Source organism: Giraffa tippelskirchi, chromosome 4 (genome assembly GCF_054371585.1).
Source record: "Giraffa tippelskirchi isolate mGirTip1 chromosome 4, T2T-mGirTip1v1.2.pri, whole genome shotgun sequence".
NCBI classification, from domain to species: domain Eukaryota; kingdom Metazoa; phylum Chordata; class Mammalia; order Artiodactyla; family Giraffidae; genus Giraffa; species Giraffa tippelskirchi.
The window spans coordinates 117,093,131-117,120,602 of NC_137278.1; the positions used below are offsets into that span (position 1 = coordinate 117,093,131).

Consider the following 27,472-nt stretch of genomic DNA (forward strand, 5'->3'; position numbering starts at 1 on the left):
AGTTTTAAAAATACTTAGTCACTAGAAACTCTCCTTGAAATGAAATATCCTGACAAGGAAGGTAAACTGGTTCAATTAGTGAACATGTCTATGTAAAACTGTAAATGTGAAATTTCTTCTAAGGTTTGAGGAAATGTACTATTATGTTTGAGGAAACATTGTGTGTGAGGAAACATACTATTATTTCATTATGATTGAGGATTGTTATGAAAGGTTACTGCATTTCTTTAGTGCAACTAATTGAATGTGTTAAGTATCCCTTTAGGTTGAAGATGACACATTTATTAATTTTTAACTAATTTACACTGCAGTTTTTATATAAGATTATTTTAGGTAATTACAAGTAAAAAGTAATAAAATTTCCCATAATTCTGTAATGTAGTTAAAAATACCACCTTTCTTTGTATTTTTCCAAGTCTTTTTATACTTTATATAAACACATTCCTGAAAAAGTAGGCATATCCTATCCATCTCTAAATAAAAAAGTTGATTAGGCATGGGAAGACACAGATTCAATATGAATGACAAGAAAAAGACAATAGTGACTCACAGGTAATCCAAATGTTGGTGTTAGGAGAGCTATTAAATTCCCATAATTATTATACAGTAGTAAAATAAACAGGAGATATGAAAAGAAAATTAGAATCTTTAATGTAATACCAAGTGTATATTCTTCCCCTGGAGGAGGGCTTGGCAGCTCTCTCCAGTATTGTTTTCTGGAGAATTCCATGGACCAAGGAGCCTGGCGGGCTACAGTCTGTAGGGTCACAAAGAGTTGGACACAACGGAAGCAGCTTAGCACAACACAGCAGCACAAAGTATATATCCTAGAGTTGAATGCTGCTGCTGCTAAGTCGTGTCAGTCGTGTCCGACCCTGTGCGACCCCATAGACAGCAGCCCACCAGGCTCCCCCGTCCCTGGGATTCCCCAGGCAAGAACACTGGAGTAGGTTGCGATTTCCTTTTCCAATGCATGAAAGGGAAAAGTGAAAGTCAAGTTGCTCAGTCATGTCCGACTCTTAGCGACCCCATGGACTGTAGCCTACCAGGCTCCTCCATCCATGGGATTTTCCAGGCAAGAGTACTGGAGTGGGGTGCCATTGCCTTCTCCACTAGAGTTGAATAGTTCAATGTAAAAAAGTAAAATTTCAGTGGATAAATTTAACATTAGATTTGACAAAACAGATGAGAACATTATTGAAGCTAACAGGAAGTCAATAGAAAATGCCCAAATGTAAGCACAGGGTGGACAAAAATGGGAAAAAAAGAAAAGAGAACAAGAAATATGTGATACATAATGAAAATATTAAAAATGTGTATAACAGTAATTTGGAAGGAAAGGAGAGGATGGGGTAGAACCTATGGGTGAAGAGATGATAGTTGTAATGGTTTCAAATTGTTTTAGAAAATTCAACTTGAATATCTAAAGATGAGTAAAGATGCCCAAGTTGAATCAATACAAAAAGACTCACACCTAAGAATTGAATAGTATAACTGTTAAAATTCGAGAGGAGTGAAAACCTTAAAATCAGCCAAGGAAAAAGTTCATTACCTAAAAAGGAGCAAGAGTAAACTGACAGCTGACGTTCATCCTTACACGAAATGACGGAAAGAAGACAACAGAATAAAAAATGTATGTGCTAAGTGTGAAGGGTTTCTTTGATCATTGTTGTTGTTCAGTCAGGCGCTCAGTCATGTCCAACTCTTTGCGACCCCATGGACTGCAGCACGCAAGGCTTCCCTGTCCTTTACTATCTCTCTGAGTTTGCTCAAACTCATGTCCATTGAGTCGGTGATGCCATCCAACCATCTCATCCTCTGTCGTCCCCTTCTCCTCCTGCTCTCAAATCTTTCCCAGCATCAGGGTCTTTTCTAACGAGTAGGCTCTTCATATCAGGTGGCCAAAGTATTGGAGCTTCAGCCTCAGCATCAGTCCTTCCAATGAATATTCAGGACTGATCTCCTTTTAGGATTGACTGGTTGGATCTCCTTGCTCTCTTTGATAATTAGTGTTCTTTGAATCCTCAGTCTTCCTCTGCTTTTTGGACTTAGTTTTCTTTTCTTGGAGTATACAGTTAAACACTTGTCAAAAGTATACTTTTGGACAGGAAATTTTCTCAATGTTTGCACAATTGAAAATTTTTTATTTTGCTTTTAAAATTGAATGATTAGTTTTCTTGGATGCAGAATGGAGGTTTATTACAATTTAGTTTTAGCGATTTAAAGATATAACTCCATTGCATGTTTATTTTTGCACATGCCATCTCTGGGCTTCCCTGGTGGCTCAGTCAATAAAGAATCCACCTGCAACGTGGGAGACCTGGGTTCAATCCTGGGTTGGGCAGATCCCCTGGAGGAGGTCTTGGTAACCCACTCCAGTATTCTTGCCTGGAGAATCCCCACGCACAGAGGAACTTGGCAGGCTACAGTCCATGGCATCTCAAAAGAGTCAGACATGACTGAGTGGCTAAGCACACACAAAGCACATGCCATCTTTGATTGCAAATCTTATGCTCATTTTTTAAGTTCTTTTGAAGCTTTAAGATTTTTCACTTTTTGCATTCGTCCACACATATCTGCTGGTGTTCTACTGTGTGCCAGGTAGGTACCTCTCTGTGAGTACTCAGGATACAGCATTGAATAAAACAGAAATAATCCTTGCCTTCATAGAGCTTATATTCCTTAGTGTTCTGAAATATTGTTAGTGTTTACTATATGAGCCATCATTGTGTGTGTGTGTGTGTGTGTGTGTGTGTGTGTGTGTGTATGTGAGTGTGTGTCTGTGAAACTGACTCATCTTAAGGCCTTTGTTTTTGGTTTAGAAAACATTTTTCTATGATTCTCTTCTCTTCAGTTTTTCTCAGTTTTTTATTTTGGAACTCCTGTTAGTCATATGTTGAAGTTTCTGTGTTGATCGCCTTTACACCTGAACTTTGTATATTTCATCACTTTGTGTTTTGTATACTGTTTTGGGAAACACCTAATTTTGAAGTTTTGTTTAGGCATTTAGCTGTTCAACTGTTTTACATTGATTTTTTTGTTTGTTTGAGTGAGTCATATATTTTTATTTGGGCACTTGCATTTCATTTTTATATGAGATTCTTACTGAAACATTTTTTCTTAAAAATATCTTTAACTTTTACTTAAATAGTTTCCTCAGGAATTGGACCTTCCTTTTGCTTATTGAAGCATTTTTGTCACTTCACATCATTTGTGTTAGTTTTTCTAAATATTTGCCCAATTTTGTTGATCTGTTTACTTTTATTTTAGGACTTCAGAGACAATGATATTTTCTCACCCAGCTCTGGATTACCTCACTTAGTGCTTTATGGGCTTATCAGCTCTCCTACTAGGCAGGATAGGATATGTAACTAGGCTTAATGTGTATCTACTACCTCACCTTCCTTATACTATAACTTACAAAATCATTCCCTGTTTCTGCAGTCCCTATGCTGCTACCTCTAGAGATCTCTGTTATCAGAACACCCATCTCATAAAGTTTGAAGTCCTTTTCTCCTACACAAATTTTAGCTTTTGGCTTTTCTTGCATTTTCTGTGTCATTCTGACTGCATATGCTTTCTATCATCAAAGAATTCCTCAATTCCCCAATTTCAAGTACAGTCATAATATTAGAGTATCAGATTACTAAATTGATAGAAGCTCCTAAATATCCTTAAAAAAAAAAAATCAATATGCCCTTTTAAATAAATTACTTTAGTTCCTCTAGGTAAATTTTATATTGACTTTATTATGATTTCAGTTTCAATATCTGTTTTAATCTGTATTTTATATGATACTTTAGTAATATTTCACATTTAGCTTATGCTGACTACTATATATCTTACTTTATTTTAGGAATTTATTAGAAACTTACATTTACAAATGGAAGAAGAAAGAACAAAATTTAAAGACCTACAGGAAAAAGAAAAAATGCGTTTGTTAAAACTGCAGCATAATGCAGCTGTAAAAATTCAAGCTAAATATAAAGCATTTGTGGCCTACCAAAAATATGGCCCAATCATAAAGGAACAAATAGAAAGTAAGAAAAAGAAAGCACAAGAGTGGAAGGAAAAGGAAGCAAAAATACGACAGATAGAAGAAGAAAAACAGAAAAGATTAGAGGAGGAACAAAGAATAGAAGAAGAGATAGAAAAGCAGATACAAGAGGGAAGGAAAAGGCGAGAAAAAGAATATATGGGAAAAAAGAACATCCTGAGACAAGAAAGGGAGCAACTACTAAAGATGGAAACATTGATATTGAGAGAAGCTGCAAGAAAACAGCTAATAATAAGTAGAGCATTAAAGAAGGGAGAATATAATGCCAAACACTTAACTATTGAGGATACATCAAAGAATAAGGATGATGGAGCCAAAAGGTTAGGGGATGGAAAGTTAAAAATATGGGAAGATGCTCCCCCTTGGTTAGCTGAAGAGTCAGATAAGAGAAAAAATGTAGATAGACAGCTTGTATTGAAAGAATCAGTACAAGTGCAATTAAAAGAATCTATGTCAAGCCAAGCAATTTGGGCAGTGTTTAAAGTGGAAGAAAAAAATGAAAACCTAGGAGTACAATGTTCAGAAGAATTGGTCAACCAAACAAGGAATTATGAAAGCACAGATCAAAAAAATCAATTGGAAAACCTGCATCTAAAAGAAAATGTCAAAGAACAGTTTCAACTGCAAGAATTACAGTCTCCAGTACAAAAAGAGGAAGTTTTGAAACCTTCCATAAATGAGACTATGAGACAAGAAACCCAAATAATATTAGGAAATGATCGAGAAATTGATGAAGTAAAAGACAATGAATCACAGAAAATAATTGATGATAACCAACAGAATAAGATGCAAAAAGTAGAAAAAGAAATATCAGGACAGTTTGGAACATTATATGAAGAAAATAATATAAAGGAAATTTCAGTGACTTCAATGAAACAAAAACCACTTCCACTGAAATTAGAAAATTCTGAAGATATAGGGGAAAATATATTACTACAAGAAGAAGAAATTGATTTAAAATCTAAAGAAGCAGAGGAGAACCCAAAAGGCAGTGTTCTGAATAGTGACTTGGTTTTTGACACTAATGATGCTGTGATAAATGTAGAAGGCAAAATAACCAAACAAAATTATACTGTAGATGCTCCTTGTGAAGATTTGGGTGGCTGCAGTGCAAAAAACTATTTGGTTTTTAAAGAAGTAAACTCTCTTAAGTTTCAGATTCAAGAAATTCCAGAAGAATGTCATGAAAATACAGCTGAATGTGAAAATACAGTGGCCTGCTCTATGCCAGAGCCAACACTTCTATCTTCTATTGAAGAAAAGAGGCTAGCCTGGATAACATCATGTAAACCCTGGTTTGAAATTTTTAAGCAAAATCAACAGAAGAAAATTGTTAGAAGAAGGAGACTTATAAAATGCCCAGTCAACACGATGCCCCCTTTGAATACGCTAGAAATTCTTCGATGTGGTCCTTGGGATACTTTACAGCAGGTATTTTATAATACTTATTACATACTGAATTTTAATTGCTTCTCTAAAATGTAACTTCAAAAATCTTTATATAAGGCAGATTTTAGTTTTAATCGAAGTATAGTTGATGTACAAAAGGTTACAGGTGTACAATATAGTAACTCATAATTTTTAAAGGTTATACTCCATTTATGGTTTTTATAATATATTGGCTATATTCCCTGTATTGTACAACATATCCTTGTAGCTTACTTACTTACTTACTCCCCCCTTCCCTCTCCCCACTCGTAACCACTAATTTGTTCTTTGTTTCTCGGAGTCTGCTTTTTTTTTGTATCCAAGAATTTTATCAATCAATGAAGTTACTAATGAAATACTTATCCTATTTGAGAGGAGTTGTACTTAAAAGATCTCCTCAATTAAAATTATTCAGTGCATCTGCTTCAGTGAGGCACTATGAAGAGCTTTGATTTATATCTTGAAACCTATTTTCCAGGGGCCTATAGCCATTATTAGGCTTCTAAGAATGGAGTCATCTGGGAAAGCAGAGTTGAATTAGAGTAGAAAAATTGTAGCTTGAAACTCAGCTTGGAGCTAGCCTGCTTTAGTCCTGGGCCACAGCACCACCTAGTGGCTCCTTTGGTAATTTAGGCACGTGCTATATAAACATGGTACATATATGTGTGAAATTTAAAGTAGCTGTCACCAAATGCTACTAATTTTCTATGCTTATGAAAACATAGTTTCAATTAAAAAATAAGACAGAAACTAACATATGTGTAGAAAAACAGGAAAGAATATTAAATGCTAGAAGGGATTTAAGATTAAAGATTTAAGATTAAAATACACATGTTTAGGCGTTAAGCTCAAAACATATTCATAAAGTTTATTTGATTTCTTGATATAGGCAAGATACCTAGAAAAGAAAACATTAATGTTAATATGTATACATTGTTTTATTCATTCACTCAGCAAATATTCATATATCCCATATGATCAGTCCATATTTATTGTTAGATTAAAGGGACAGAAACAAACCCGTCTTTGTGCTTATGATTCTGACTTTGGTAGGCAAAAAGGCATTAAACAAATAAACACATGACTGCGGATTTTTATTTTTAATGCATCAAATGAGATCAGGGCTCTCATTTTCTTTCTACCATTTACTGGCTGTGTCACCTTGCTCTTTCTGAGCCTCAGTTTTGTCTTCTATAAACTGGGAAGAGAAATACCTACTTTATAGGATTGTTGAGTTTTTAAATACTGTATGTGAAGAATTTGGTCTTGGGCTTGTAATGTATATAATAGTCATTGTCAAATGTGTGTCTCAAACATCTGAAGAGAAAGGCAGTGGACTTATGATTAGCCTATTTCATCAAATAAGTTAGAACGTTGAAAATGCTGAATCATCTACTATATGGAATAGTATTCCAGAAGGATATGACTGAAGAGCAATGATTATTGACAGCTAACATTTTTTTTTCCCCTAGCAGAATGCTTTAACTAATTCATTTTTCTTTTGAGTATTTTGCTACTAATGGTAATTCGCCTTAAATAACAACCACAATAAAGGGTATAGCTTAAGGATTTTTTTCTATGGCCTTACAATACAGCATGGATGATGATAACATTTTAGGAGCTGATTAACTTTTAGGTCAGAATGTCTCACTTCATTAAAGGAAGACTGTAATTAAGTGGTGTTGTGATGATGCATGACTTAGTCGAAGTTATATTCTCATTCATTTAAGCCACTAATCATACCTCAGATTCAGTCTCTTTGCAGCTGATTTTTTAAACAATATTATTTCTCCAGGTTGAATAGATTCAAGATTGTGGCACAATCACAAATTTGTTAACACAAAGCATAACAGTCATTGCTTCTGTTACTTTGGTAATTATAGTTTACCATAGATGAGTGATACTGCTTGGGTTGAATTTCTCAAGTGTAATTGAGAGTGAACTCTATAAAAAAATACATGACTTCTGGGTCATTTTGTTTATAAAAACTGTCAAGGATTTGGGGGAAATATAGATTATTAAATGGAAAACTAATTTGTGATATTTTATCAAGATGTAATGAATGAGTCTGGGGTTCTATGAGTCAGTTCATCTTTAAGTCATGAGAGACCGAAAATATTAGTTTTCCAAATATTTTTATATTACCCTTTGGTAATATAGGAACGCAACTATGAATGTTATAAATATTTTAGTTTTGCCACAGGGCTAAGATAATGTATGTGTTCAGTTATTTGAGAAGCATTTAGTGACCATTCACTATGCCCCAGTTGCTTTTTTATCAGGCTGATCATACACTGATGAACACCTATGAGTATTAATTCTATATTGATCTTAATTTTTAGAGCATAAAGAAGTTTTATTTGTGTGTTTATTTTCATGCATGTATCAAAATGATTGGACTTCCCATGTGGCTCAGTGGTAAAGAATCTGCCTGCCAATGGAAGAGACGTGGTTTCAATCCCTCGGTCAGGAAGATCACTGGGAGGAGGAAATGGCAACCCACTTCAGTTTTCTTGCCTGGGAAATCCCATGGACAGAGGAGCATGGGGGGCTACAGTCCCACGGGGGTCACAAAAGAGTCGGATATGACTTAGCAACTAAATAACAGCAATCAAAATGATTAGTGTAAAAGTTTACTTGACCTCATATGTTTGGGAAAATCTAGAGTGCAACAGAAAATAAATTGCTGTATCATAAGGAAATTTTTAAAATTTAACTTAACTTGTTTTTGGCACTGGGTCTGTTGCTGCGCACAGGCTTTTCTCTGGTTGTGGCAAGAAGGGGCTGTTCTCTAGTTGTGATGCACAGGCCTCTTGTTGCGGCCGCTTCTCTTGTTTTGGAGCTTGGTCTCCAGGTGCACGTGCTTAAGTAGTTGTGGTGTGTGGGCTCAGTAGTTGCCACTTATGGGGCTTAGTTGCCCCATGGCATGTGGGATCTTCCTGGACCAGGGATTGAACCAGTATCCCCTACATTGCAGGGTGGATTCTGAACCACTGGATCACCAGGGAAGTCCCAGAAAATTTTTAAATGTTCAGTACAAGGGAGGAGGAAATACCAAGAAATACTTCATATTCAAAATAGACACCATCAACAAGTATACTGCAGCAGCTGTCACTCCTATACTGCAATTAGAGAGGTTGCTACATTATAACTAGAACTTAATTGTGTTTATATGCTTGTAAAGTAATGTTCAAAATCCTTCAAGCTAGGCTTCAACAGTACAGTGAACCAAGAACTTCCAGATGTTCAAGCTATGTTTAGAAAAGGCAGAGGGACCAGAGATCAAATTGCCTAAATCCGTTGGATCATAGAAAAAGCAAGAGAACACCAGGAAAACATCTACTTCTGCTTCATTGACTATGCTAAAGCCTTTGACTGTGTGGACCAAAACAAACTGTGAAAAATTCTTCAAGAGATGGGAATACCAGGCCCCTTTTCCTGCCTCCTGAGAAACCTGTATGCAGGTCAAGAAGCATCAATTAGAACTGGACATGGAGCAACAGACTGGTTTAAAATTGGGAGACGAATATGTCAAGGCTGTATATTTCACCATGCTTATTTAACTTCTATGCAGAGTATATCATGTGAAATGCCGAGCTGGTTGAAGCACAAGCTGGAATCAAGATTGCTGGGAGAAATATCAGTCACCTCAGATATGCAGATGCTGCTGCTGCTGCTGCTGCTGCTGCTAAGTTGCTTCAGTCGTGTCCAACTCTGTGTGACCCCATAGATGGCAGCCCACCAGGCTCCCTTCCCTGGGATTCTCCAGGCAAGAATACTGGAGTGGGTTGCCATTTCCTTCTCCAATGCGTGAAAGTGAAAAGTGAAAGTGAATTCTCGCAGTTGTGTCCAACTCCTAGTGACCCCATGGACTGCAGCCTACCAGGCTCCTCCGTCCATGGGATTTTCCAGGCAAGAGTACTGGAGTGGGGTGCCATTGCCTTCTCCGGATATGCAGTTGACACCACCCTTATGGCAGAAAGCTAAGAGGAACTAAAGAACCTCTTGATGAAGGTGGAAGAGGAGAGTGAAAAAGCTGGCTTAAAACTCAACATTCAAAAAGCTAAGATAATGCCATCCAGTCCCATCACTTCATGGCAAATACATGGGGAAACATTGGAAACAGTGACAGACTTTATTTTCTTGGGCTCCAAAATCACTGTTGATGGTGACTGCAGCTGTGAAATTAAAAGACTCTTGCTCCTTGGAAGAAAAGCTATGACAAATCTAGACAGTGTATTAAAAAGCAGACTCATCACTCTGCTGACAAAGGTCCATCTAGTCAAAGCTATGGTTTTTCCAGTAGTCATATATGGATGTGGGAGTTGGACCATAAAGAAAGCTGAGCACTGAAGAATTGATGCTTTTGAGCTGTAGTGTTGGAGAAGACTCTTGAATGGCAAGATCAAACCAGTCAATCCTAAAGGAAATCAGTCCTGATCATTGGAAGAACTGATGCTGAAGCTGAAACTCCAATACTTTGGCCACCTGATGTGAAGAACTGACTCATTGGAAAAGACCTTGATGCTGGGAAAGGTTGAAGGCAGGCGGAGAAGGGGTGACAGAGGATGAGATGGTTCGATGGCATCACTGACTCAATGGACATGAGTTTGGGTAAACCCTGGGAGATATTGAAGGACAAGGAAGCCTGGAGTGCTGCAGTCCACGGGGTCACAAAGAGTTGGACACAACCGAGCAATTGAACAACAACAACGACAAGGCAGTATATTATTAAATTGGGCAGGAGAATATAAATTATAGAGTAGCACTTGTTACTATAAAGCTGCAGCTGTAGGGTTTTCAGTTTTTAATGTTTGATTCTAGTGTGTTTAGTTTTTTAGTCTAGAATCAATTTTCTAGTTACAGAATTTGTAGTATCTCCTTTGGACAAATTATATGGGCATTACACAGCAGTTATCCTGACACATGTAGGTAAATATGTTTCTTTCTGAAAAGTTATAAAAAAGAAATTTGTTTCAAAAGTTGTTTTAGATTATTAGTAATTGAGAAATTCCTAAAATCATTTTTAAACTAGAAAATTCATTCACCAAATGTTTAAAAAATACCAGCTATTGCTTTTGCTACTTAAAGCAAGGGGTAGACTAATCCCTTCCTTCTGTTTCCATGAATGTATGATCTTCCCATTCACTTACACAAATATGTAAATGTAAAACTTTATTGCACAGGAAATATTCCACATGAAGAGGAGTTGCACACTTAAGATTTTATGCTTTCCCCAGCTTTTTTTGAAGTAATAATGCTTTCAATTTCAGTAAAGCATTTTTAAAATTTTCTTTTGCATGTGTTATACCCTAGTATATATGCTAGTATACACTATAAAGCTAATAATTTTAAATTGTTATTCAGTACATAGGAAATCTGGCCTTAGGACTTCCAATGTGGCAATATGAAAGTATTCTTACTACAAAGCAATTTAGTTTATATAGTTATTTCAGTGCATAGACTCAAGTATAGTGAAGAAGCAACATATCGTTACATTATTACTGTGCCAAGCTTACTTAGGTGAGAGATCCTGAGTTTAATACATGGAGTGCTTTTCAGTAATCTCAAAATATTTATATCTGATATATTCTTATAGAACTATAAGTGTAGTGTCCTTAATATACCTACCATAAAGTTCAATACATTCTTTGATGTTGAATTTTCTTTAGTTGAAAAGACTTAAAAAGAGGAAAATTCCTTAGGAAAAAAGCTTTATGAAGTGGTGAGTGCATGGTAATATCTCAATAATAGGAAATGTTATATATGTATGATAAGTATTCATGATTTGTTATACTGCAGAGTCTATATGATCTGGATATATTACATTATTCAATAGTAAAGGATGATTCATACTTTTATAAGACAGAAGCATAATAGAATGTTTTTATTGCATGGTTCGGTTATTTTTGCATGTTTCTACTTATTACAAGTTCTATAATATCTCTTCTCAGTTAAACTTGCTTCATTTTTAGAAGAGAGCTGAGCTATTCTAGTTGAAGCATGGCAGGTTGGTTATAAAATCTGTTCCTGATCTGTTATGGGTTCTGATACTACCTAGGTATCCTGAAGATACTGTCAAACACAGATCTTAAATGTTCATATAGTGCAATCCTAAAAATAATGCCAAGAGACATGAAGAACAGGAAAATGAATTTGGTGAAAAGTCAAGGAGTAAACTAATAAATGATTATATTATTATTGCTTCTATGTGTATTACCTTTGAACTTGAGTTGGCCATGAATGATTACATTATCTTGCCTTTCTATGAGGGGAAAAAATGTGGCAAAATGGCCAGATAGCTTAAATGAAATTGAGTTGTTAATAAAAGTGGGTTTCAATATATAGCATTACTTTTTTTTAGATGAAAAATTTAAAACAACTTTTCAAGGTTAATATAGTTTGTCTTAATTATATTTAGATAATGATATGCTCTCTGATTTATTTTGATTTCTCTAGGTTACAACAATAACATTTCAAGATTTGCCCGGTTGTAGTCTTTCTACACTGGCAGAGTGTCCAAATCTGCAGTTTCTGTCTCTTCAACGCTGTGGATTAACTTCCTTGCACAGTCTGAGTAACTGCAAAAAATTGAAGTACATTGATGCACAGGTGTGTCCTATGTTATCATTATTTATTTTATAATTAAATATAAAACAGATTCAGGTGTACATTTAAGAAATGACAATTTTGAAGGAACATTTAATAAAATAGCCTATAACCCAGGGTCTAGAGAGATAAAGGGCCAAAATTTGTGAGAACCATCCAGGAAAGATGATTAGGTGGTATGACTTGGGAAATTATCTTCATTTGTAGGTGATGAAGTTATTGTTTTGTTACTTTTTGCTGCATAACAAATGACCACATTATTTAGTAAATTTAAAAAAAAAAAGCAGCCATAAATTACTCTACTTCTGTGGGCCATGAATTGAGGCCAGACTTATTCTGGGCATTCCATCTGTTTCATACTGTGTTGCTTGGATGTCTGATGTAATTTCCATCTGGGGCTAGAATGTCCAATTGCATTCTTTTATATGTCTGGTGCCTTGGAAGGTTGAAATTTCCCTCCTTCTCTATGTCTCTCTCTGTCCCCCACCACCACCTTGGGCATCTTTACAGGGTAAGCTTTCCAAAAAGACAGTCTTCAGTATTAGGGCTTATCAAACATCTGCCTGGATCATACTAGCTTATGTTCCATTCACTAAACTTTCAGTTCAACTGGGAGGGGACTGTGTGTATGTGTGAATATTGGGTTGTGAGGTTTATAGGAAACTGCTTACAAAATAATAATCTACTGCAATCTGCTTCCTGCTTCCTAATGAGTCATATCTTTCCCACATGCAAAAGGACTCATGTCCCAAAGACCCCTAAGTCTTTTGAACTTATGACATCATACTTGAACTTGAAGCACAGAATCTTCTCATCTAAATCAGATCCAAGTGGAGATGATCTGCTCAGAGAGTGTTCTTTCAACTCAGAGATCTGTAAAGTTAAAGGAAAAGTAGTCTTCTCTCACTCCCCCACACCCACGTATGGTGGTGAGACAGACAGGACTTAGTTAATTACAAGAGTCCTTACCCTTCAGTATGGGAGAGAACAAGAAGCTCATGGCAGCCCTTGCTCCATAGCTAAGAACATACCGTTAGCTCTTAGTAAGGACTTCGTTCTGCTCAATGGGAATAGTTCTCTATGACTCTTGGTTCTGCCCAATAGTCTTTTAACTCCATTCTCAAGGCATACCTTCTTTTTCATTGCAGCTGAGAATTTTTTTCAATCTGTTTCTTTCTCATAGAAGATTGGGGGCAGGATGCTTGAGTTTCATTTTATTTTTGATTGTTTTCAGTTCAGAATGACAGTGCTTCCACCAATATGATTTTTTTTTTTTGCAAACTTTGTGTTTCCTATGCTTATTAAGTTTTCTCCAGTTAACAAAGACTATACTCATAGACATTTTTGAGAGAGTGTTGGGGGATCTATACCATTAAGATTCTTAAAAGCCTGTTTATCTTTCTGAGGGCTTCCCTTGTGGCTCAGCTGGTAAAGAATCCACCTGCAGCGTGGGAGACCTGGGTTTGATTCCTGGGTTGGGAACGTCCCCTGGAGAAGGGAAAGGCTACCCACTCCAGTATTCTGGCCTGGAGAATTCCATGAACTGTATAGTCCATGGGGTCACAAAGAGTTGGACATGACTGAGCGACTTTCACTTTCAAACTTTGACTTTATCTTTCTGAAGTCTTGAAAAAGAGAATGCTTTCGCATCCCTGACATATGATCTTGATCTTGAGACCAATATTCTGTATTGCAGAGATATGTATATTTAGTAAAAGTATAAAGCTACATATAAGATATATACCTAATTCATGGTATTGACATAGCAAAAGGAACTGAGGAAGGGAAATGGGTAGATTTCAAATTTTTCAGTGTTTGATTTCTCTAAAGTAAATTTGTTAACAACTGTGACCAAATCGTTCACTCTTGTTCAGATAATTTGAAATGTTTTGTTATTGATCCTCTATATTTTCTCTATTTTAAAAGATTATTAATAAGTTTAAATCAGTTAATTATTTATTTGATTGCCTAATATTTTCATTCAGATAGTATAACATTCCACATAGGTATCTTAAAAGTTTGGGACTCAGAGAATCATTTAAATTCAAGTATATCATCTTTCTTCTTTTTTGCAAGCTTTAAGTGTTTCATTAGTAAGCCATTGAAACAAAACTAATTACATTTGTTCTTTGTTTTAGGAAAACCATATTGAGACTATCAACTGTGAAAATTTGGAAAATCTCTGCATTGTTCTTCTTAATAAAAATCAGTTGACTTCTCTTCATGGTTTGGATGGCTGCACTAATATCCAAAGTCTTGAACTTTCACATAATAAAATCACTCGAATTGGTGAGAACAATGGAATTTGAATATATCAACATTTATTTTTCATGATTATATATTGTTTCATTTATTCTTCTTTAAGAATAGGACACAATCTCTAATTTGCTAATTTTACCCAAGCCATGCTTATTTAATCTTTACCCAGAAGGAAACAAAACTATTTTTAATATATGTAAAAGGAATATGCTCCCACCACTGGCAAATGGGTGGTCATTAGTAGCTCCTTAAATTGGTATATTTACTTCCCTGTTCCTTTTCTTATAACTAATAGTGATCTGAACTCTACTGGGGAATATATTGATATATATTATTATATATATAATATACCCTTGTTTGTTGCCATCATATTTTTATAGACCCTATGCTTACTATGGGCTTCCCAGGTGGTGCTAGTGGTAAAGAATCCTCCTTCCAAAGCGGGAGATGCAAGAGATGCAAGTTCGATCCCTGGGTCAAGAAGATCCCCTGGAGGAGGACACCACAACCCACTCCAGTAGTCTTGCCTGGGGGATTCTATGGACAGAGGAGCCTGGTAGGCTACAGTCCATAGGGTCCCACAGAGTTGGGCACCACTGAAGTATCTTAGCACATATATGCTTACTATACTTCTCAGCAACTGTCATTACTGTGTCTTGATATGACATTTCTCTCTTTACCTACATACATCACTTGTACTAACCTTTCCTTCTTTGTGCATGCATGCTGAGTTGCTAAATCATGTCTGACCCTTTGCAACTCCTTGGACTGTAGCCTGCCCGGCTCCTCTTTCCATGGAATTTCCCAGGCAAGAATACTGGAGTGGGTTGTCATTTCCTTCTTCGGGGGATCTTCCCAAGCAAGGGATTGAACTCGCATCTCCTGCAATAGCAGGCAGAGTATTTACACAATGAGCCACGTAGAAGCCCTTCCTTCTTTAGATAAAGGTACTAATACCACATAAAAAGAAAGAATTTATCTGTTTGAATCACCCTCATCATCTTTGTCCCTCCATCTGTCATTATGAGGCATTACTTTGCCAACAAATGTCTGTATAGTCAAAGCTATGTGTTTTTCCAGTATCTGTATACGTCTGTATCAATAGCTGTTTCCATCCTTATTCTTTGTAATCCATAAAATTTAGTGATGAAAATGTCTTTTATTTTTAGGTGTTTTTATTGTTTTGGGATCTATGTGGGATATTTTTTATAAAGTTTAAAATTTTTAAAAAAATTTTGTATTGGGGTATTTTGCCAATTAACAGTGTTGTGACAGTTTCAGGTGAACAGAGAAAGGACCCAGCCATATACATACGCATGTATCCATTCTCCCTCCCCAGTCCAGGACACCACACAACATGGAGCAGAGTTCCATGTGCTATGCAGTAGGTTCTTGTTGGCTATCTGAAAATGCCTTTTCTTATTTAAGATCAGCTCTTCTATTTCCTGTAAGTGTACCCATCATTCTCCTCTGGTATATTCCTCCATCGTTTATTGCCTTCCTCATGTCAGATTCTTCCTGTTGCCATTTATTTCTGCCACTGCCTCATCTCTCTTTTCCCTTGTTGTCAAGTCTTGAGAAAGAGTGTTCTGTTATTGCTCTCACTTCTCATTTCTTACTACTCAACCTCCCTTTTCTGCCCCCTGAAATTCAGCTTCCACTCACTTCTATACATTTTCAGTGGGGTAAGTCTAAAATAAAAATCTCATGTTTTTCACTACCTGGCTTAAAATTCTCTGGGTTTTTGTTGTTGTTGTGTTTTATTTTCATTTTTTATTGTTGTAACTTTGAGATTCTCAAGGGACTTGATAAGGGCTTGTTGTTGTTGTTCACTCAGTCATGTCTGACATTTTGTGACCCCATGGACTACAGCCCACCAGGCTTCCCTGATCTTCAACATCTCCCGCAGTTTGCTCAAACTCATGTCCATTGAGTCGGTGATGCTATCCAACTATCTCGTCCTCTGTTGCCCCCTTCTCTTCCTGCCAGCATTGTTTAATTTCATGGCTGCAGTCACTATCTGCAGTGATTTTGGAGCCCAAGAAAATAATGTCTGTTACTGTTTCCGTTGTTTCCCCATCTATTTACCATGAAGTGATGGGACTGGATGCAGTGACCTTTGCTTTTTGAATGTTGAGTTTCCAGTCAACTTTTTCACTCTCCCGTTTCACCTTCATCAAGAGGCTCTTTAGTTCCTCTTCACTTTCTGCCATAAGGGTGGTGTCATCTGAATATCTGAGATTATTGCTATTTTTCCCAGCAATGTTGATTACAGCTTGTGCTTCATTCAGCCTGGCATTTCACATGATGTACTCTGCATATAGGCTTCCCTGATAGCTCAGTTGGTAAAGAATCTGCCTGCAATGCAGGAGACCCAGGTTTGATCCCTGGGTTGGGAAAATCCACTGGAGAAGGAATACGCTACCTACTCCAGTTTTGTTGGGTTTCCCTTGTGGCTCAACTCAGAATCCGCCTGCAGTGAGGGATACTTGGGTTCGATCCCTGGGTTGGGAAGATCCCCTGGAAAAGGGAAAGGCTACCCATTCCAGTATTCTGGCCTGGAGAATTGCATGGAGTGTATATATTCCATGGGGTCACAAAGAGTCGGACTCGACTGAGTGACTTCCACTTTTGCTCTGCATATAAGTTAAATAAGCAGGGTGACAATATATCACCTTGACGTACTCCTTTCCCAGTGTGGAACCAGTCCATTTTTCCATGTCCAATTCTAACTATTGATTCTTGACTTGTGTACAGGTTTCACAGGAAGGTAAGGTGGTCTAGTATTCCCATTTCTTTAAGTATTTTCCGCAGTTTGTTGTGATCCACACAGTCAAAGGCTTTAGCATACTCAAGCAGAAGCAGATGTTTTTCTGGAACAGTATTGCTTTTTCTACTATCCAGTGGATGTTGGCAGTTTGATCTCTGGTTCCTCTGCCTTTTGTAAATACATCTGGAAATTCTTGGTTCACATATTGTTGAAGCCTAGCTTGAAGGATTTTGAACATTACCTTGCTAGGATGTCAAATGAGTGCAGTTGTATTTGAACGTTCTTTGGCATTGCCCTTCTTTGAGATTGGAATGAAAACTGACCTTTTCCAGACTTGTTGCCACCGCTGAGTTTTCCAAATTTATTGGTGTATTGAGTAATATAATGGTTAAATATAACCTAGCCTTAAATAATGGTTAATCAATAATTTTCAAAAAATATTTTCAAAAAGTTATGAACTAGATAAAAACATTACTATGGTATACTACTAATGGCTTAAAATATTGTAACCCTAAAAGGTACATTCTTTCCACCTTCTCTAACCTACATTGTTAGGAAATGTGATATGGATTGAATTATCAGGGAATGGGATTGAGCAAATGAAGGAGTAAAAGTAAGCCTACTTTCTGTTTTTAGGCCTGGTTCTACATAGGCCTTCTAAATACTAATTTTATTTGTTTGCTTATATTTTTTTTCTTTAATTTTTTTTTTTCTTGTTGAAAATTTCAAATATTTACAAAATGAATACATGGAGATTCCATGTACCATATTCAACATTTGATACATCATTACTATTTGTTTTTTTTCTTCTTCTTCTTTTTTTAAAACAAATCCCCAAATTAGAAAATTTCATCCTTTCATACCTTAGGAGATTTTTTAAAATAATACAGTCCCTTCTTACTTAACTACAATGCATTGTGTCACCTAATAAAATTAATAATGATTCCTCTTTCAACTAATAATCCATGATCCAAGTTTCCTTATTTTCTTCATATTATCAGGGTTTGTTTGACTCATAACCCAGTGACCACATATAACATTCACATGGGTGACTGAAGTTCTCTTTAATCTGTTTTAGTCCTTCCACTTTTTTTCCCTCCATACTGTTGATTTGTTGCAAACCTTTATTAATTGCCCTATACAGTTTGGGCAATTTCGCTACGCCTTTATTAATATGCCCTATTTTTGGATGGTCCATTTACTCCCTTTTAGTGTGTTAAATTGTTTCACTATGCTTGTAAATGTTTCATTTCCTATTAATGAAAGCTAGTTAACAGGCTTGATTTAATTAAGATTTAGTCACTTTTGGCAGGAATTTTTCACTCGTGCTTCATAATGTCTTACATCAGAAGTCATACAGTGTTTATTTGCTTTTAGTGATGGTACAATTACGTATTGGGCATGCTAGTAATAGCCTGAATGCTCCATTCAGGAAATGGCAACCCACTCCAGTGTTCTTGCCTGGAGAATCCCCTGGACAGAGGAGCCTGGTGGGCCATGGTCCATGGGGTCACAGAGTGTCGGACACGACTTAAGTGACTGAGCATGCACGAATCCTTGTTACTTTCAGTGCTTCCAAGTGAATTTATTTTTGTTTTATTTTTATGCATTGTTTTGGCACTTGTTTTCTCTCTCTCCTTGCTTTCTGTCTTTCTTAGTATTCTTATGAACTCATATAATTTTATAGTATAGAATATTTCAGTTTCTGTTCTTATTATACTGTTTGATGCTCAAATTGTCCTGTCCTGTGAATTTGATTAAAGACAGACAATATTGATATCTCCAATTCAAATTTACTTTTTGAACTTTACAGTTGTGTTCCTTTTCTGTTCCACTATAGTCCTTGGTTGATACCAACACTAATATAACTATTTGCTATATATTATAATATATATAAAATAGCTTCAAAACAACAGTGCCAATATTAGAAACATTCAGAAGTATTTGAAAGAAAGCTATGACATTAATTTTGAGATTTTTTTTTGCATTTCTTTTGGCCCTTGTACTTTGTTCTCCAAAGTGATATGCTTACTTGAAGTATTTTTTTTTCTAATAAATTTATTTATTTTAGTTGGGGGCTAATTACTTTACAATATTTTAGTGGTTTTTGCCATACATTGACATGAATCAGCCATGGGTACTTGAAGTATTTTATCTTTGTGATTATGTTATGAATTTTGAAATATAATTACTTCACTTTTCCCATGAATTCAATTTTATTTTTGAGATGTAAAGCAGATATATGTTTTTAGAGTCAAACTACATTTAAAAACTCAAAGAGTTTGGGCTTTCATGCTTTTTCTTTTCACTCTGTTCTCCCATCTTCTTTTGTATATAGATATATATGTAGAATAATACATGTGTATCACATATCAGTTCAGTTCAGTTGCTCAGTTGTGTCTGACTCTTTGTGACCCCATGAATCACAGCACGCCAGGCCTCCCTGTCCATCACCAGCTCCCGGAGTTTACCCAAACCCATGTCCATCGAGTCAGTGATGCCATCCAACCATCTGATCCTCTGTCGTCCCCTTCTCTTCCTGCCTCCAATCCTTCCCAGCATTAGGGTCTTTTCCAATGAGTCAACTCTTCGCATGAGGTGGCCAAAGTATTGGAGTTTAAGCTTCAACATCAGTCCTTCCAATGAACACCCAGGACTGATCTCCTTTAGGATGGACTGGTTGTATCTCCTTGCAGTCTAAGGGACTCTCAAGAGTCTTCTCCAACACCACAGTTCAAAAGCATCAATTCTTCGGCACTCAGCTTTCTTCACCGTCCAACTCTCACATCCATACATGACCACTGGAAAAACCATAGCCTTGACTAGACGGACTTTTGTTGGCAAAGTAATGTCTCTGCTCTTAAATATGCTATCTGTTGGTCATAACCTTCCTTCCAAGGAGTAAGCGTCTTTTAATTTCATGGCTGCAATCACCATCAGCAGTGATTTTGGAGCCCCAAAAAAAGAAAGTCTGACACTGTTTCCTCTGTTTCCCCATTTCTTTCCCATCAAGTGATGGGACAAGATGCCATGATCTTAGTTTTCTGAACATTGAGCTTTAGGCCAACTTTTTCACTCTCCTCTTTCACTTTCATCAAGAGACTCTTTAGTTCTTCTTCACTTTCTGCCGTGAGGGTGGTGTCATCTGCATATCTGAGGTTACTGATATTTCTCCCGGCAATCTTGATTCCTGCTTGTGTTTCTTCCAGCCCAGCGTTTCTCATGATGTACTCTGCATATAAGTTAAATAAGCAGGGTGACAATATACAGCCTTGACGTACTCCTTCTCCTATTTGGAACCAATCTGTTGTTCCATGTCCAGTTCTACCTGTTGCTTCCTGACCTGCATACAGGTTTCTCAAGAGGCAGGTCAGATGGTCTGGTATTCCCATCTCCTTCAGAATTTTCCACAGTTTATTGTGATCCACACAGTCAAAGGCTTTGGCATAGTCAATAAAGCAGAAATAGATGTTTTTCTGGAACTCTCTTGCTTTTTCAATTTTCAGGAATGTTTCATGTGTACTTGAAAAGAAGGGTTTTTTGTTGTTGGAATATAGAGTATATATTTTCATCTTTTAGCTCTACATTAGTGATCTTTTATTTCTATGTCTACTTGATTCACCTTGGACTGAAGGAGTTGAGCTAGTTTAAATGTATCTTTTAAAAATGTTTTTTATTTATTTATGTTCACCTGTGCTGGGGCTTCATTGCTGTGCGTGGGCTTTCTCTAGAGGCAGCGAGCAGGGCTACCCCTTAGTTGTGGTGTGTGGGTTTCTGCAGTTGTGGCGCCTGGACTTAGTTGCTCCGTGACCTGTGGGAACTTCCAGGTGGATCAGGGATGGAACCCATACCTCCTTCATTGTCAGGCGGATTCTGTCACTGAGAAGCCAGGGAAGCCCTAAATGTATTTATTCTTAATCAGCCTATTTCTTTGTTTACATCCTTTGGTTTCTGCTTGATGAACATTGCTCCATGAAGTTACACTGATACTCTTGACTGTGTTATCTTTATTGTGGATTTTAGCCTTGAAAATTATAAGTTCCCTTCTTTGTCTCTCTAATACTTTGTGATTGAATTCTACCTAGTCTGATAGGTTTCATTTTGTTTGTATTTGCCTAATCTAAAAAAGAAAAAAGTTTTAACCTTTCTGAGTCACTTTGTTTTAGGTATGTACTAGTATTCAGCATGGATTGGGGTTTTATTTATTATCCAAGCTTAAATGTTTTTCTCTCATATAGACCATGGCTGTTTGGATTTATTAATTTAATTCATATGCTTTGTTTTGGTACTTACCCTACTCAGAATGAATCTCTCTCTTTCTCGAGGGAGGCTTTGCTGGTAATAAATGGGTTCTTCCACCCTGGGACACCTTTATTTCTTACTTATCCTTTCAGTTTCTGTAGGATTTCCTTTGTAAAAGTGTGAATTCTGCCTGGACTGTGTTCATCCCAGATACTTATTACCCTACTTAGAAAGAAATTTAGCTTGTGACTTCTTTGTCTCCCATTTGCAATGGAAGGATAGGTTGTGAGTATTTTGATTTCTTTGCTGCACTTTATTGAGTTTCTGGCAGAGATTTGGGGAGAATTGGAACTAATCAGTCACCATCAACTCCCCCTTTTTTTGTTTAATAAGGGAAACATACAGTTATTTTCGCAAAGCAAGCTTTTGTTTTGCAAACATTTCAAGACACAATTTTTAAAATATAGCGTATATTGCTCTTTAATATGTTTATTTGCCTATGTGTCCATGCTGCCCACTTTGGGACCATTCATGACTTCTCCCATATGGAAATACTGATACTTTTGATACATTTTTATATTAAAATTTTAATTTAAAATGCATACAGAAATAATTTTGTTGTTGTTGGAATGAAGGCAAGTGCACTGATAATGAATGTTACTTTATTGGCACGCACTAAAGCAAGTTTGAGAGAAAGAAAAAGGTTGTTTGTAAAAAGAAATGCTTGAACTTCCATTCACTTCATTTTCATTGCCAGCAGTACTGTATGGGATTTCTTGTAGTCAGTGAATTTCCTGGGATAGGATATCTGCAAGATTTATGTGAAAACTGCCATAGTATTAATTGACGTACCTGAGGTATCTCTATGTAGTACGCTTGAGCAAACAAGGTAAAAGACATCTTTGCTGTCTGTTGGGTACCATGAAACGCTATATTTATTGAGTGTCAGAAGAGTATACATGGGAAAGTAGATTTTTCTGAAGACCAGTTGGAGTCTGTTTTTCATCTTCAGGAACTGCTTATGGAGATTCTGGTTGAGCTAAGTGAAAAGCATAGATTTTGTCTTTCAATGATATATTGATGCCAAGAACGCTTATGAAGGGGCACAAAGATAGATTTGTGTTTATAAGTTAATAAGTCACTATTCCATACTATAATATTTCTTAAGGAGGTGAAATAAAATTGGAAGCAATACCACATATTCTACACTTGTGTTTTCGAGCTTAATTTGTTCCTAATTCTAACTAAGCTATAATTATTACACTAGTTAATATGTGATGTCAATTCTAATTATTCTTTTTATTAGAAAATATTATGCAGTTTTATTTGGCTTTCTTTGCATTTAGTGAATCAAAACAGTAACTCTGTTACTCTCTTTAAGGCAGTTCATTTGAAATCATTTGTTGCTAAATATTTTCCATTCTAGTTGAATTAGTTAATTGTAGAAATAGAAACATAATGTGAACTATACTTTTTTAAAGTAAAAGTTTAAAATTTAATTCTATAAATAGAAAGTAGTGAAGTTAACACTTTGTTTAAGCATGTTGTTGCTGTGATTATGGAAAGAAAAGTTTATAATTATTAATCATAACTGAAATATTAATTTCAAATATAATTCAAAATTATACCCTTAAGATATGTTACATATTGAGGTACAGATTATTTTCTGGTCAAATGTAGCAAAAAATAAGCTGCTATATTGGGTATACATGGTCATATAAATTTCATAGTAATTTAATGATTACTTTGTTGATCTGGATTATTTTGCATGTCTTGAATGCACAAAATAATTGCTTTAAGCTCTTTAACTTTAGATTGATGATTTTAAAGACAGATTTATTTTAATTGGAAAAGAGATTTTATTGTACTTTTTAATTCTGAATAAAGTTTTATGTTTTTTCCTTAAAGTTACATGAGTCTTTATCTTTTATAACTCACTTTAATTTGGGTGGATTTTAGTTTAAATTTTAACGTTTGTTACCATCTTTGTATTTCATGCTTTCTTTTGCCTGAAATTTCCCATAAGAAAATTTCAGGCAAAATCGGTAAGATTTTATTTCTATAAGTAATGTTGAGAAAAAAATGAAAGAAACTTTTCTCAAATGAATGTTGCCACAGTGATCATTAAATCTGATAAAACTGATCTGTGGAGAATCTTTCATGTTTTAAGTTATATTTTTGATTTTCTTTAAATGAATAGCCAAAACAAATGAAAAATAGATGATTTGTAAATTATAATTAGTTTTCTTTTTTCCTCCCAAAGTGTGTTGCATTTTATTGAGTTTCTAGAGGAAACATTTTAAAACTAAATTTTTAAAATTCATGCTTCATGACCAAGCTGTTTTATAGAACTTAGTATAATAAATGTAGTAATAGATAACTCTTTTTTAACCACCAGGCATTTATCTTATGTACTTTATACATATTAACTCATTTGATTTTCATAAGTGGTATGAGTTGGGTACTGTTTAATCTTTTTTTTTTACAGATAAGAAAAGTGAAATACAAAGTTTAAATAAGTTGTCTAAAATCACACCATTATTTAGTGATAGAGCCAGGATTTGAAATAAGTCTATGCTGATATCTGATTTTTTAGTTGTTTCATTCTATTGCTTCTCTCATAAATATGCATTTAGTATAATTTAAAGTTATTACTGTTTTATTATACCATATTATAAACTCTTTATGCTGAAACATACAATTTTAAGATTTATTCATTAATGCGTTTATTAATGAGCAAATATATTGAGCACTGACTATGTGTAAATGTTTTTCCAGGCATTAGAACAGAAAGGAAGAGAATAGGTGTAAATTGACATATTTTCTTTGTTGATTATTTGGTAAAAATGAAAATAAGTGTGTTGTTAATGTGTAAAAGCATGTGATTGTTTTTGTTTCCTTATTCATGCAGCTTCTGTCTCTGGTATTTTAGTAAAACTTTAATCTGGAAAAATGGTTTCTTTGAGGCAAACAATTTATAAATCATTAATTTATAAATTTCAGGTAACACATTCATAGAAAATATTATTGTAAGAAGATAGATACCAGGAGTTTTTTTGTTGTTGTTGTTATTTCCTACTGCTTTATTTTCAGTTAATACTGTCTTCTGAAAAAAATGAAACTAGTATTCTAAGTTTGAAAGATACTGAACTAATTCAGCATTTTCACACAGGTTTAATTACTGTATTGTGGCTCATGGGGAAATGTGCCTGAATTAATTCTTGCTGCCAAATGTTGTCATTGGAACATTAGGAAAAAATAATGAAGTAAAATAAGAGAAAGCTGTAGATACTTTGCTTGTAGAAATGTTTTTCATTATACACTTAGTGAATTCTTTGGATTCCACTAGATGGTGCTAGCTCACTAAATGCTACACAATGCCTAGTACAAAGCTGAAAGGGATTTTGCAGATCTGCCAGTCCAGGCTTCTTAGTTTACAGATGGAAAAACAGACCTACATAGTTTTCATCTAACTTCTGGCATAGGTGGGACTAGAATCCACATTTCCTGACTCCTGTTTCAGTATTCTTTTTTTTTTTTTTTTTCTGTACAACCTGTATGATCCCGAAGGACTTCTGATGGAAATTGAAAATCTCATGTGTAACTCAGCACATTTGTACGTAACTGTCAAACATAGCAGTCATGGAGCAACTAAAGGAGGTAGACCTCACCAATCACTTATTTGGTGAAAACCTTCCACCTAATTCAACATCTTTATTTTTGCTGCTCCTTACAGGAAAGTTTTTTTTTTTTTTTTTTCTCCTGTGGCAGGAATGTTTTATTAGACCATTGGCTCATTTCTGTAGGAGGAATTCTTTGAAATAGATATTTATAACAAGTATAGCCAAATGCTAACTTTGCCGCAGGCAATGGCTTTTTGAGGGATAAACGTACTTGACTTCAGTTTTATTTTGTGTGACCTAGGAAATTTTTAAAGGGCTACTAAGGAATATATTGATGCTGTACACGCAAGAAGATTTAAGCAATTCTATATTATCTGAAAGTCCTTTGAAAGAGACTATTGAATATTTTGGGGGGTTTGTTTTGTTTTGGATGGGTTGTAGAAGAAATTTCAGAAATTTTGACTGGGAGAGAATAATTTTCTCAGAGATGTTGAGGAAGTAATGATACTCTAACATAAGTCTTGCTATAGGTCTATTTTGCTCAATTCTCATCCTTTAATTGACAACAAAGAATTTCTAAGATTAAAAGAGGAAGGGGGACAATTTATTCTAACTTCCTTCCCATCTAGATTCCGCCTTTAGATCCAAAGTGTTGACTGGATCAAATTACTGTTTAATCAGTTGTGTATAGACATTTCTGAGTGTGTATTAATATCCTATTCCTTCTTCAAGTTTTAGCTCAAACATATCTCTTTGAAGCCTTATTTGGTCACTGCAGTTACACTTTTCTAACTCCTAGTTTTTATGAGGATGATTGTTAGGAAACAATAACTATTACTTTTAGTACGAACATGTGAAAGTGTTATATATACTACTTGAAAATATTTTTTTAATTCTCCCAATAGTATGAAATCATTCCCATTCCACAAAAAAAGGAACAAAGGATCAGAGAAATTAAATAACTTGTTTATATATACAGCTATTTCTCAAATAGGCATGTGTTACTGAAATTCAGGACTGCCTGCCTCAGGGCCTGTTCATTAGTGATATACCCTGAAGTGAAGTGAAGTGAAAGTCGCTCAGTTGTGTCGACTCTTTGCGAACCCAATGGACTATACAGTCCATGGAATTCTCCAGGCCAGAATACTGGAGTGGGTAGCCTTTCCCTTCCCCAGGGGATCTTTCCAACCCAGGTCTCCCGCATTGCAGGCAGATTCTTTACCAGCTGAGCCACAAGGGAAGTCCAAGGATACTGGAGTGGGTAGCCTATCCCTTCTCCAGTGGATCTTCCCAACCCAGGAATCGAACCAGAGTCTCCTGCATTGCAGGTGGATTCTTTACCAACTGAGCTATCAGGGAAGCCTTAGTGATATATACCATACTGCTTGTTAATTAAATGGGGCACTGGTCCTGTTAGCATAGTCCCAGAGAAAACATGATTTACATGACTCCTGTGATGATTGTAGATTGCAGATCTTTATTGTCATAGCTTTTTTTTTTTTTGCTTTAAATATTTTTACTGTAACACTGGAAAAACACAAATGAATTTTTTTGGACAATCCATTTTTGAGGCCATGCTATCTGGTGCACACAAATTTATAACTGTTGTAGGTTTCTGTTAAATTGACCCATTTTATCATTTTTTAATTTCCCTTTTCAACTGTATCAGAGCTTTCTTCCTTAGTCTTGTGTGTCTGACAAAATCAAACCAGCTTTCTTTTGAACTCAGGACTTTTCTGACATTCTTAAAAATTATTGGGGACTTCAGTTAGCTTTCATTTATGTGGGTTATATATATCAATATTAACTGTTTTAGAAAAAACAGATGTTTGTTTTTATTTGTTAATTCACTCAAAGTTTAATAAAGTCTTTGCATTTGTAACAGTTATTATTCTTTAGAATAATAACTCTATTTTTAAACAAAAAAATACAGTGAGAAGAGGGTCATTGTTACACATATTTGCAAATCTCTTTAATGTCTAACTTAACACAAGACAGATGGATTTCCGTGTGTCCTGCATTCAATTTGCTACAATATCACACCTCATATAGCCTCTGGAAAGCTCCACTATACACTCTTGAGCAAATGGGAGTAGAAAAGACAAATGGCCTCTTAGAATTATTATGAAAACAGGTTTAACTCCATGAAATCTTTAAAAAGTATCTCTGGATGGGGACACTGGACCACGCTTTGAGAACTGCTGTTTTAGTGTTTACATAATACATCTTTCTCTAACCTTTCACTTACAGTATTTCTACAAATTCTCTTTTTGGAATTTTTATACTATAACAGAAAAATGTGTTGTTTTGTTATTGTTTTATCTAGAATGCCTGACAAATTCAGTTTGATTCATAGCCTTTAAGTCCCTGATAGTGTAATCAATAATTAAGTACAATTATTGAGATATTTGAGTTTAAATTACTCTCTTACTATTTGATTCTATTTGTTCTTCCTGTTCTGTTTTTTTTCCCTCTTTTCTTGCC

At 35.5% G+C, this 27,472-nt stretch overlaps 1 protein-coding gene across 11 annotated transcripts in view; it reads left to right on the forward strand.

Annotated features, from left to right (window-relative positions):
* Nucleotides 1–27,472, forward strand: part of LRRIQ1 (leucine rich repeats and IQ motif containing 1) — a 223,146-nt gene that overhangs the window by 14,879 nt on the left and 180,795 nt on the right. For 8 of the 11 annotated variants that reach the window (XR_014083637.1, XR_014083638.1, XM_081596133.1 and 5 more), the window contains exons 8-10: nt 3,857–5,488; nt 11,945–12,097; nt 14,233–14,383. Coding sequence is in view for 9 of the 11 variants with exons in the window: in XM_081596133.1 (XP_081452259.1) it covers nt 3,857–5,488; nt 11,945–12,097; nt 14,233–14,383 (1,936 nt within the window). In the remaining 2 variants the exon portion in view is untranslated. The remainder of the gene's footprint in view (nt 1–3,856; nt 5,489–11,944; nt 12,098–14,232; nt 14,384–27,472) is intronic. The other 3 variants (XM_081596141.1, XM_081596142.1, XM_081596143.1) reach the window with 1 other exon arrangement.